General features: G+C 40.9%; 2 protein-coding genes across 3 annotated transcripts in view; one reads left to right on the top strand and one right to left on the bottom strand.

The window, feature by feature from the left end:
* LOC311588392 (C-type lectin domain family 4 member A-like) overlaps window positions 1–12,852 on the top strand; it is an 83,216-nt gene that overhangs the window by 54,962 nt on the left and 15,402 nt on the right. The gene's annotated exons all lie outside the window — the stretch shown is intronic.
* On the bottom strand, window positions 8,556–8,958 carry LOC311588406 (anaphase-promoting complex subunit CDC26-like; the record flags this gene model as incomplete). The annotated part of the gene is made up of 1 exon (XM_084765988.1): window positions 8,556–8,958. A coding segment is annotated over one exon (240 nt), but the record flags the coding sequence as incomplete, so codon positions are not given.

The following is a 12,852-nucleotide window of genomic DNA, read 5'->3' as shown; positions in this document are numbered from 1 at the left end:
AAGGTGACAAATATGGGTCCAGTTGCATTTTTTTACACATAGACATCCAGTTAGACCAGCACCATTTGTTGAAGATGCTATCCCTTTTCCATCGAATGGAATTGGCTTCTTTGTCAAAAATCAAGTGACCATATGTGTGTGGATTCATATCTGGGTCTTCGATTCGATTCCACTGATCAACCAGCCTGTTGCTGTGCCAGTACCATGCTGTTTTAATTACTATTGCTTTATATTACAGTTTGAGATCAGGTATGGAGACTCCTCCAGAGCACCTTTTATTGTACAAGATTGTTTTAGCTATTCTGGGTTTTTTGTTTTTCCATATGAAGTTCAGAATTGAACTTTCAATGTCTTTAAAAAATTGTGTAGGTATTTTGATAGGGATTGCATTGAATCTGTAGATTGCTTTTGGTAGGATGGCCATTTTTATTATGTTAATTATCCCGATCCATGAGCAGGGAAGATCATTCCATCTTCTCATGTCATGTTCAATCTCTTTCTTTAGAGTTTTGAAATTTTTTTCAAACAAGTCCTTCACTTGCTTAGTTAGAGTAACTCCTAAGTATTTTATATTGCTTGTGGCTAATGTGAAGGGTGTAGTTTTCCTAATTTCTTCCTCTGCAAGCTTATCATTTGTGTATAGTAAGGCTACAGACTTTTTGGAGTTAATTTTGTATCCAGCCAATTTGCTGAAGGTGCTTATCAGCTGTAGGAGTTCTCTGGTGGAATTTTGAGGGCCACTTATGTAGACTATCATATCATCTGCAAATAGGGATAATTTGACTTCCTCCTTTCCCATTTGAATACCCTTGATCTACTTTTGTTGTCTTATTGCTCTGGCTAGAACTTCGAGTACTATATTGAAGAGATATGGAGAGAGTGGGCAGCCTTGCCTTGTTCCTGATTTTAGAGGAATTTCCTTGGGTATCTCACCATTTACTTTGATTTTGGCTATTGGTTTCCTATATATAGCCTTTATTATGTCGAGGAAAGTGCCTTGTATTCCCGATCTCTAAAACTTTAAACATGAATGGGTGTTGGATTTTATCAAATGCTTTCTCTGCGTCTAAAGAGATGATAATGTGGTTTTTTATTTTCAGTTTGTTAATGTGGTGGATTACATTGGTGGATTTCCATATATTAAACCATCCCTGCATGCCTGGAATGAAGCCTACTTGGTCATGATGAATGATATCTTTGATGTGCTCTTGTATTCATTTTGCAAGTATTTTATTTAGTATTTTTGCATCAATGTTCATCAGAGAAATTGGTCTGAAATTCTCTTTCTTTGTTGAGTCTTTGTTAGGTTTAGGTATCAATGAAACTATGGCCTCATAAAATGAATTTGGTAATGTTCCATCCCTTTCTATCTTTTGGAGTAGCTTGAAGAGTATCGGTATTAGCTCACCCTTGAAGGTCTGGTAGAATTCTGCACTGAGACCATCTGGCCCTGGGCTCTTTTTGGTTGGGAGACTATCAATGATTACTTCAATTTCTGTAGGGGAAATGGGACTATTTAGCTTGTTTATCTGTTCTTCACTCAACTTTGGCAAGTGAAATTGATCAAGAAAATCGTCCATTTCCCTTAGATTTTCAATTTCTGTGGCATATATGCCTTCAAAGTAGGATCTTATTATTCTTTGTATTTCTTCAGTGTCTGTTGTTATGTCTCCCTTTTCATTTCTGATTTTGTTGATTTCAATACTGTCTCTCTGCCTTTTAGTTAGTTTGGCTAATGGTCTGTCTATCTTGTTGACTTTCTCAAAGAACCAGCTCTTGGTTTTGTTGATTCTTTGGACTGTTTTCTTAGTTTCTAATTTGTTAATTTCACCCCTGAGTTTGATTATTTCCAGACGTCTACTCCTTTTGGGTTTTCTGTTTCTTTTTTTTCTAGGGCTTCCAGTTGTGTTGTTAAGGTGTTTATGTGCGATGCTTCCAATTTCTTTTTAAAGGCACTTAGTGCTATGAATTTTCCTCTTAGCACTGCTTTCAATGTATCCCACAAATTTGGGTATGTTGTTCCTTCATTTTCATTGAATTTCAGAAACTCCTTGATTTCTTTCTTTATTTCTTCCCTGACCCAGGTGTCATTTAGCAGAGAGTTGTTTAGTTTCCACATACGTGTAGGCTTTTTGTTATTTCTGTTGTTGTTGAATTGCAGCCTAAGCCCATGATGATCTGATAGGATACAAGGTATTATTTCAATCCTCTTGTATCTGTTGAGGCTTTCTTTGTGAATTACGATGTGATCAATTTTGGAGAAGGTTCCATGGGGTGCAGAGAAGAAGGTATATTCTTTCTTGTTTGGGTGAAAGGTTCTATAGATATCTGTTAGATCCATTTGACCCATGGCATTGGTTAATGATGTTATTTCTCGGCTTAGTTTCTGTTTCAATGACTTGTCCTTCAATGAGAGTGGGGTGTTGAAGTCTCCCACTATTATTGTGTGGGGATCGATGTGTGGTTTAAGCCTTTTTAGCAGATCTTTTACAAATGTGGGTGCCCTTGTATTGGGAGCATAGATGTTCAGAATTGTGAGGTCATCTTGGTTGACTTTACCTTTGATGAGTATGAAGTGTCCATCCTCATCCCTTTTGATTAATCTTGGTTGAAAGTCTATTTTGTTCGATATTAAAATGGCTATGCCTGCTTGCTTCTTGTGACCATTTGCTTGGAATATTTTTTTCCAACCTTTTATCCTGAGGTAATGCCTATCATTATGGGTGAGATGTGTTTCTTGAATGCAGAAGAATGTTGGATCCTGTTTATGCACCCATTCAGTTAGTCTGTGTCTTTTTATTGGAGAATTGAGACCATTGATGTTGAGAGATATTAATGACCAGTTACTATTAAGAGTCTTAATTTTGATGTTGGTTCCAGTCGAGTGTTTGTGTAGTTGTGTTTTTGCCATGGTATAGTTATCTATTTCCTGAGTAGTTTTGGTTGTAGCTTGACCCTTTGGGATGGAGTTTTCCTTCTAGTACCTTCTGTAAAGTTGGATTTGTGGATAGGTACTGTTTGAATTTGGTTTTGTCATGGAATATTTTGTTTTCTCCATCAATGGTTATTGATAGTTTTGCTGGGTAAAGTAGTCTGGCCTGGCATCTGTGGTCTCTTAGGGTTTGCAGGATCTCTGTCCAGGCCCTTCTGGCTTTGATGGTCTCTGCTGAGAAGTCGGGTGTAATTCTGATAGGTTTGCCATTAAATGTTATTTGGCCCTTTTCCCTTGCAGCTTTTAATATTTTTTCTTTGTTCTGTATGTTTTGTGTTTTGATTGTTATGTGACGGGCAGTTTTTCTTTTCTGGTCAATTCTATTTGGTGTTCTGTATGCCTCTTGTATGTTTATAGGCATCTCTTTCTTTAGATTGGGGAAATTTTCTTCTATGATTTTGCTGAGAAGAGTTTCTGGGCCTTGGAGTCTGATATCTTCTCTTTCTTCAATGCCTATTATCCTCAGATTTCTTCTTTTCATGGTGTCCTTAATTTCTTGGATGTTTTGTGTCAGGAGTTTTCCAGATTTGGCATTTTCTTTAATGGTTGCCTCAAGATCTGTTATTGTATCTTCTAGACTTGAGATCCGTTCTTCCATCTCTTGGATTCTGTTAGAAAAGCTCAGCACTGTGTCATTCACCTTTTTCTCTGAGGCCTCACATTCTCGTTTTTCTTCTGTCTGTGTGTTTATCATTGAATCCATTTTCATCTTCATATCTTGAACGAATTTTTTTATTTCTTTCATCTGGTTGTTTACATTTTCCTGAAAATTTTCCAGTTCCACTCTATGTGCTTCTTTTATGTCTCGCACCTGCTTGGCTGCGTCTTCCTGCATCTGATTTCGAATTTTATTTGTTTCCTCCGTTATCATCCTCATTACCAAGGATTTGAGGTAATTTTCTTGTGTTTCCATTGTATTTGAGTTCTCTGGGTTGTTTTCTTTGGGATAGCTGGGAACTGGAGATGCCATGTTGCTTTGGGTTTTTTTGCGTATGCTTTTACGCTGTCCTTTAGACATCTTGCCGGCTCTGTTTTTGTTGGGTAACTTCCAGAGTTGAGTGGAGGGAGTCTGATGATAGATTCACTTGTTTTCTCACGATTTCCATAGGCTGGAAGCCCTGATACTTCACTGGTGTGGATGGCAGGAGGTTAGCCCTGTAGCTTTGGGCTCTCACATCCAGTGATCCTCAGCTCCCCTTTGCTGTGGGTCCTGCAATTGTTCTGGGTCTCTGAATGAGCGTTGGATCAGGCCAAGGTATCCACAACCTTCTGGGTCCCCTGCCAAGTCCAGCCAGGGATATTGGGTCCGAACCACGTGTCGAGCTCAGCTAGTTTCTCAGGGCCTGAACCGTCTGCCACAGCAGGAGAACTGCGACTGCACTGAGCAAGTGCCTAGGGTGGAAGTGAGCACTCCACCCAGCCTGCGTCACAGCAAAGAAACTGTGACTGTGCTGAGCAAGCACCTAGGGTGGAACTGAGCGCTCCGTCCAGCTTGCGTCACAGCAGGAAAACTGTGACTGCGCTGAGCAAGCACCTAGGGTGGAAGTGAGCGCTCTGCCGAGCTTGTGTCACAGCAGGGAAACTGCGACTGCGCTGAGCAAGCACCTGGTGGAAGTGAGTGCTCCGCCCAGGTTTCGTCACAGCAGGGAAACTGCGACTGTGCTGAGCAAGCACCTAGGGTAGAAGTGAGCACTCTGCCCAGCTTGTGTCACAGCAGGAAAACTGCGGCTGTGCTGAGCTGGAGCCTAGGGTGGAAGTGAGCACTCCGCCCAGCCTGTGTCACAGCAGGGGAGCTGTGCCTTGGGCAGAATTGCTTGCTGAGCTGAGCCAGCTTCTCCATGGCACAGCTCACTGAGCAAACCCAGGACTCTGGGACTGGACTTTCTGCTGAGTCTAGTTTGGGTCTCAAGGCACTACGAGACCCAAATCCTGTTCAGAGTCCCCTCTCCCGCAGCAACTCCCACTGTCCACCACACCAATCACCTCCACTGGAAGGCTCTGAGCTGCAAACCTCAGCCACTGCCGCTGGTGCCGCTGGAGCTGCTGGTGCCACTGATGCTGCTGGTGGCACTGCTGTCTCTGCGGCTGCTGCTCTGATCCGAGAAAGTCCGTGCTCCTCCCATGTGCCGGGGAAAGCAGGTCTTCCACACCCTGGTCCCTCTGAACTGTGGAACACTTCTGCTGCTGTGGTGTGGGGACCTTGGTGTTCCTGGCTCAGAAATCTGTGCAATTCCCTGAATTGTTCACCGGAGCTTTCAAACACGGTCCACACTGCTCGCCGCCATCTTGGATCCCCTTAATAGTGGGAGACTTCAACACCTCACTTTCACTGAAGGACAGGCCATCAAACAGAAACTAAGCTAAGAAATAGTGACATTAACCAACGTCATGAATCAAATGGTTCTAACGGATATCTACAGAACTTTTCACCCAAACACAAAGGATTATATCTTCTTCTCAGTACTCCAAAATTGATCACACAGTAGGTCACAAAGCAAGCCTCAATAGATACAAGAAGATTGAAATAATACCTTGTATCCTATCAGATCACCATGGTCTAAAGCTGGACTTCAACAACAACTGAAGTAACAAAAAGCCTACATACACACGGAAACTAAATAACTCTCTACTTAATGACACTTAGGTCAGGGAAGAAATAAAGAAACAAATTGAGAACTTCCTGAAATTCAATGACAATGAAGGAAGAACATACCTAAATCTGTGGGACACTTTGAAAGCAGTACTAAGAGGAAAATTCATAGCACTCAGTGCCTTTATAAAGGAACTGGAAACATCTCACATAAGCAACTTAACGACACAACTGGAAGTCCTAGAAAAAAAGAAGCAGAAACACTGAAGAAAAGTAGATGTCTGGTAATAATCAAACTCAGAACTGAAATCAGTAAATTAGAAACAAAGAGAACAATTCAAAGAATCAACACAACCAGGCTCTGATTCTTTGAGAAATCAACAAGATAGACCGTTAACCAAACTAACTAAAAGGCAGGAAGATACTATCTACATCAACAAAATCAGAAATGAAAAGGGAGGCATAACAACCGACACTTAAGAAATACAAAGAATCATCAAATCCTACTTCAAAGGCATATATGCCACAAAATGTGAAAATCGAAGGGAAATGGACACTTTTCTTTTTTCTTTTTGTGTTCTTTTTTTGTTTTGTTTTGTGTTTTTTTGAGACAGGGGTTCTCTGTGTAGCCTTGGCTGTCCTGGACTTACTTTGTAGACCAGGCTGGCCTTAAACTCACAATGATCCACCTGCCTCTGCCTCCTGCATGCTGGGATTAAAGGTGTGTGCCACCACTCCTGGCTTGGACAATCTTCTTGATCAATTCCACTTGCCAAAATTGAGTCAAGAACAGATAAACAAACTATATAGTCCCATTTCCCCTACATAAATATAAGTAATCATTGATAGTCTCCCAACACTAAAAAGCCCAGGGCCAGATGGTTTCAGCACAGATTTATACCAGACCTTCAAAGAAGAGCTAATACCAATACTCTTCAAACTACTTCAAAAGATAGAAATGGATGGAACATTACCAAATTCATTCTATAAGGCCACAGTCAGTTTGATACATAAAACTCATAAAGACTCAACACAGAAAGAAAAATTCAGACCAATTTCTCTTATGAACATTGTTGCAAAAATACTCAATAAAATACTCACAAGCCAAATACAAGAACACATCAAAGATATCATTCACCATGGCCAAGTAGGCTTCATTGCAGGCATGCAGGGATGGTTTAATATATGGAAGTCCATCAATGTAATCCACCATATAAACAAACTGAAAGAAAAAAACCCGACATGATCATCTCCTTAGATGCAGAAAAAACATTTGATAAATTCCAACACCCATTCATGTTTAAAGTCTTGGAGAGATCAGGGATACATGTCACATACCTCAACATAATAAAGACTATACAGCAAGCCAATAGCCCAAATAAAATTAAACAGAGAGATACTCAAGGAAATTCGTCTAAAATCGGGGACCAGGCAAAGCCAAATCCTTGCCCACTGACGATTTGAGAACTCCCGTCCCCCAGGACCTGTACCCAACTGAGATGGTCTGCGGCAGACCTCAACTCTTCAGTAATGAAGATGATAATGGAGGAAAGGAATAAAATCCAAACAAATATAGGGAGATGCAGCCAAACAGGTTGAGGACATTACAGAAGTCATGACAGAGGCCTATAGAGAGGAAATGAAGAAATCACTGGAAGAAATTCAGGAAAATGCAAGCAATCATATGAAGGAAATCAATAAAATGGTTCAAGATCTGAGTATGAAAATGGAAATAATGATAAAAGCACAGACAGAAGAAAGCCAGGAATGAGAGAACTTAGAGAAGAAAAGAGGAAATGCAGAGGTAAGCTTTTCTAACAGAATTCAAGAGATCCAATAAAGCTGTTGAGGCAATAACTGAGCTGAACAGGGAATAGGGCTGGACTTCTGTTTCTAGCAATGGTAGGGGTAAAGGTTAACTCATCCAGGAGGGGCATTCAAGAGAGATCATGAGAAAACACTGGAGCAGATTAAACCTTAAACTAAGGTGTGACATGAAGACATCTGCAGGAAGTCCAGCTGGGGAGCAGCGTGGAGGATGGAAGCAGGCAGCTTTTCTCGCCTTTGCCCTCTGTGAGGCCTTTATAGGTGGCAATAGCACGAGTCTCCTATCTACAGCCTGCGTTTTGGGGGTTTTGTTGTATTCTAACAGTAAAATACCAGGACTTAGGAGTCATTAGTAAAACTGGAATAAAGGTTTTGTAGAAAAGTTTGGAGCAGGAAGAGGAAGCCCCCTCAATCTCCACCATCCTGTACACAGCACTCACAAACTATCCAAAAGCCTGGGTAGAACCCAGCCAAGAAGTCTCACTGAAACTTGATTCCAGATATCCTGGCTTCCACAGTTGGTGGCTCTGCCCCTGGATTTTATGGTAAAAATGGGGCGTGGTGCAAAAGTATCCAGAGTGGCTCTCAGCGTTCCTGCTGAACGAGTACTTAGACAGTCCCAAGCGAGGAACAGAATGCCTCCTGCTCAGCTGCTCTCGTTTCCCTCACTGCTGATGTCTTCATGTTAGTGGATTTGACTCTTGACAGTCTCCATGAGGGCAGGGATCTTCGTCTATTGTTGTTTTTTTACATTTTGAGACAGGGTTTCACTCTAGCGCAGCCTAGCCTCCCAACTCATGAGACTCCACCTCAGCCTCTCAAGAGCTCGATTACAACTGACAGCACTGCCATTTGGGAATCTGCATTTCATGAAGCATGGTCAGCAGCTGCCAAATACTGAATGAACTAGTTAAGTGAAAGTCCAAGGGATCAATGCACGTGTTCTAGGTTTGGGTGTTTTAGTAAAGAAAAGGAGTGATGTCACTCTGGTAGCAGTTAACTGTCAACGCTGGGGGTTAGCAGGACTACTGCCTTAAGGATGTCTCACATTTTTTTAAGAGTATATTTGTTTTTAAAAACAAAACTCAGGTGTGCTTCCCATTGTCCAGTTTTCCAGGAACAAGCAAGAATTTGGCTTCTAGCTTATCAGAAATGTTGAACAGCAATAATTTCGTTCAGAAGTTATTTCTCCCCACAGGAGACAGAAAGTACTCTGCTAGGTTGTACACATTTAATTCTCTAAATCTGGGTGTATTTCTACCATCATTGTATTCCATCCCAGGGGCCTGGCATGCGAGAGAATCCATCTCTAAAACTCAAAGTTTCCAAACTGAGATGCACGGTTGTTGGGCTTGAGCTGGGGTTTATAACCAATTCGATCATTGATCATTTGTTCCCGGCTCTTGGTGTCACTACTGAGCCCAGTGGCTCCTTCTCCATCACTGGTTCCTACAACTTCCACATCTTCCTTCTCTTTCTTTCGGGTCTCCAAGTCCTTCTGAATGCTCTCAAACTCTTCAATGTCATTTAGCTTGAGCTCCAAGTGTGTTGGTTTTCATTGCAGCATATTGAAATCAACACTGCGGCCAGACACAGTAAGCTATAGGCTGTTAGATATAGCAGGAGAGAAAAAGCTTCAGGTGCCAAATCTCAGCTACAAATAGATGGATCCAGCTCACAGGATTATCTACAGGATCTAAGTAAGTCCTAAGCGGGTGTGTCAATCATTAATCAGATGCCTCCTGTGCTGAGCTATAGGAGTTTAAAGTCACTGTTGCAATCTCTTTTCTGGCCTCTGCAACTTCCCAGAACCTCAACTCCCACCATGATGCCATTGCTGCGCAAACCCAGAGTTTTATATTTTGAATCATCCCAGCATCCCTGGGATGAAACTTATTTGATCACGGTGGATTATGCAATTGATGTGTTCTTTGATTCAGTTGGTGAGTATTTTTGTATTAATATTTATGAGTGAAATTGGTCTAAAATTCTCTTTCTTTGTTGGGTCCCTGTGTGGCTTAGGTATGAGGGTGACTATTACATTATAGAATGAGTTTGGTAATGTTCCTTCTGTTTCTATTTTGTGGAATAGTTTGAGGAGTGTTAGTATTAGCTCTTATTTGAAAGTCTAGTGGAATTCTACACTAAAACCATCTGGGGCTTCATTTGTTTAGGAGACTTTTGATGATTGCTTCTATTTCTTTACAAGTTATAGGCCCATTTATACTGTTTACATGATCTCCATTTAATGGTGATAAGTGGATCTATCAAGAAAACTATCCATTTTATTTCTATTTTTCAATTTTGTGGAGAACAGGATTTTGAAGTAAAACCTAATGGTTCTCTGGATTTCTTCAGTGTCTGTTTTTTTTTAATGTCCCCCTTTTTGTTTCTCATCTTCTTAATTTGGATACTTTCCCTCTGTCTTTTAGTTAGTTTGGTTAAGGGTTTGACTTGATTTCCATTGTGTTCTAGAAAATCTTTAGTTTGTTTCTTTACTTCATCCCTGAGCCAGTGGCCATTGAGTGTGTAGTTGGTTGTTCACTTTCCATGAGCTTAGGCTTTCTGCTGCTGTTCCTATAGTTGTTGAGTTTCAGCTTTAATCCATGGTGGTCTGATAAGACATACATGGTTATTTCAATGTTCTTGTATCTGTTGACAATTGCTTTGTGACTGAGTATATTGTTGATTCTGGAGAGGGTTATATAAGGTTCTGAGAAGAAAGTATATTATTTTGTGTTTGGGTGAAAAGTTCTGCAGATATCTTTTAGATCCATTTGAATCACAATATCTCTTAGTTTCCTGATTTATCTGTGTAGTTTCTGTCTCTATGATCTGTCTGTTGGTGAGAGTGCTTTGTTGAAGTCTTCCACTATTAATGTGGAGGGTTTGATGTGTGATTTAAGCTTTAGTAATTTTTTTTTAATGAATGTGGATGCCCTTGTGTTTGGGGCATAGATCTTCTGATTTGTGACATCATCTTGGTGTATTTTCCCTTTGATGAGTATTAAGTGATCTTCCTATCTCTTTTGATTAATTTTGGCTGAAAGTCTGTTTTATTAGATACTAGAATCACTACTTCAGCTTGCTTCTTGGGTTCAATTGGATGGAAAACTTTTTCCAGGTTTTTACTCTGAGGTAATGTCTGTCTTTATTGCTGAGGTGTGTTTTTGTATGCGGCGGAATGATGGGTCCTGTTTTCCCATCCATTCTGTTAACTTCTGTCTTTTAAAAATTTTTTTAAATTTATTTTTTATTCTTTTAACTGGTGTCTTTTTATTTGGGAGTTGAGGCCATTGATGCTGAGTTATTAATGACCAGTGATTGTTAATTCCTATTATTTCAACATTAGTGGTGATAGAGTGTGGGGGTATGCACCCCTTCTTTTGCTTTTGCTGTTGTGTAGTTTTTTATTTCCTGTGTTTTTCTGGGTGTAGTTAGCTAGCTTGGGTTGTAGTTTTCCTTCTAGTATCTTAGGGGTAGATTTGTGAATAGGAACTGTTTAAATTTGGTTTTGTCATGGAATATGGTGTTTTCTTCCTCTATGGTGATTTTAATTTTGTTGGTTATAGTAGTTGGGGCTGACATCTGTGTTCTTTTAGTGTTTGCAATATATCTGCCCAGGCCATTCTCACTTTTAGAGTTCCAGATGAGAAACTGGAACTTTCATAGTGTCTCAGATTTCTTAGATGGTTTTTGTCAGAACTTTTTTAGATTTAACATTTTCTTTCACTAATATATTGATTTCTTTAATCATATCTTCTACACCAGAGATTCTTTTTTCCATCTCTTGTATTCTGTTGGTGATACTTGAATCTGTAGTTTGTGTTCTCTTGCCTAGGTATTCCATCTCCAGAGTTGCCTCGGATTCCATTTTCTTTATTGCTTCTATTTCCATTTTTTGGACTTGAACAGTTCTTTTTTTCATTTCCTTCTCCCATTTCATTGTATTTTCTTATTTTTATTTAGGGGATTTATTAAATTTCTTTACCAGTTTGATTACATTTTACTGTATTTTTTGAGGGATTTGTTTTCCTCCTTTAAGGCCTCTATCATTTTCATAACCTCAAATTTTAGATTATTTTCTTTCACTTCAGGTGTGGAGGTAGGATAGCTGGTGGCTGGTAGTGTCATATAGCCCTGGGCTTTCTGGCGTGTATTATTTCGCTGACCTCTAGCCATCTGGTTGTCTCTGGTGTTAGAAGGCCTGATGGTCCCTGATGATTGGGCAGCTCAGGAGTATGCACAAATGGCTCTAAGCTGAACATTACTCAGGTCCTCAAGAGGCCTCCTCAGGATGGTAGACAATGGGAGTTGGGTTCCAGATAGTTCACTTCTCTGCCATCTGTGTTCCAGGGGGGTCAGGCAGATCAGCAGTAGTCAGATAGCACTCTAAGCTCAATAATTGGGCAGTCCATAGGTCTCCTTTGGACGGTGGACAGTAGGGGTTTGGTCCCACATATAGCTCACCACTCTGGTGGCTGCAACCCAGGTGAGTCAGGGAGGTCAGGCAGGTCATGAGCAGGCATTATTCATATGGAGCCAGTGACACAGCAAACATGCATTGATGTTATAGATTCAGCTACACAGCCACTTACTAGCCAAGCAGGCACTGAGCTCCCAGGACTAAGATTCAGCTGGAGTCTGCCATCTTGGACCCAGGACCCTTTATGCTCCTATTGTTCAGCAGGTCTCCACAGGTTGACCAGTAGAATCATGAGGCGGTGTTGGGATGTTAACCCCAGTATCCAAGAGCTTTTCTTGGGGAAGTAGGAGGAACCTGAAGTCTGGTTGCTGGAGAGGAGAGCTCCTGGAATGTGGGAACCAAGTTCCTATAGGGAGAAAGCACAGGGCACTGTGAGTCCAGGACCTTGCAGGACTCCTGCACCTGAGAGACAGCTGCAGAGGGCCCTGGAACTGTGTGCCTCCAACTCCAGCGATGTCGCCTCTCATCTGGAAAACATCGTTATCAGTGTTTTGGAGTCAACTGCTAGGTTACCATAACCACAGTCTCTGATCTTCTACCACTCAGATATGGTAAGCCTTGACTGCTGCCATCTTGGAAGTCCCAGAATTCTTCAGTAAAAGGCAATCCAGCGTAGACTGGAAGCTAAGAGAGCAGTGACTAGAGTGCAGGATGTTAGCAGTCAAGACAGAAATGAATTAGGGCAGTGCATGCTGGAGATGGATAAGAAAGCATAAGGCCATTTGCCTGTGGCCAGCTTAAGAGAATGTTTTCTCTTCCTGTACTCTCAGCTCAGCACCATAGTTTGTACTTCTTCATCCAGAAGGGGAAATGAAACTGTTGGTAATGCATTTCTGGTAACAACCGCTTCTTCCTTTTCCATTTTTATCAAACAACCGTGGGTATAAAGGTTTTGGGACTTTTAAAATTACTAAATCTAGCCCATCCTTTTCTAAAGCTACCACTATGGTATTACTT

Source organism: Acomys minous, assembly GCF_964271855.1.
Source record: "Acomys minous genome assembly, chromosome: 17".
Classification (NCBI taxonomy): Eukaryota; Metazoa; Chordata; class Mammalia; order Rodentia; family Muridae; genus Acomys; species Acomys minous.
Note: the sequence above shows the minus strand (reverse complement) of the source record. Positions and strands in the feature narration are given on the sequence as shown.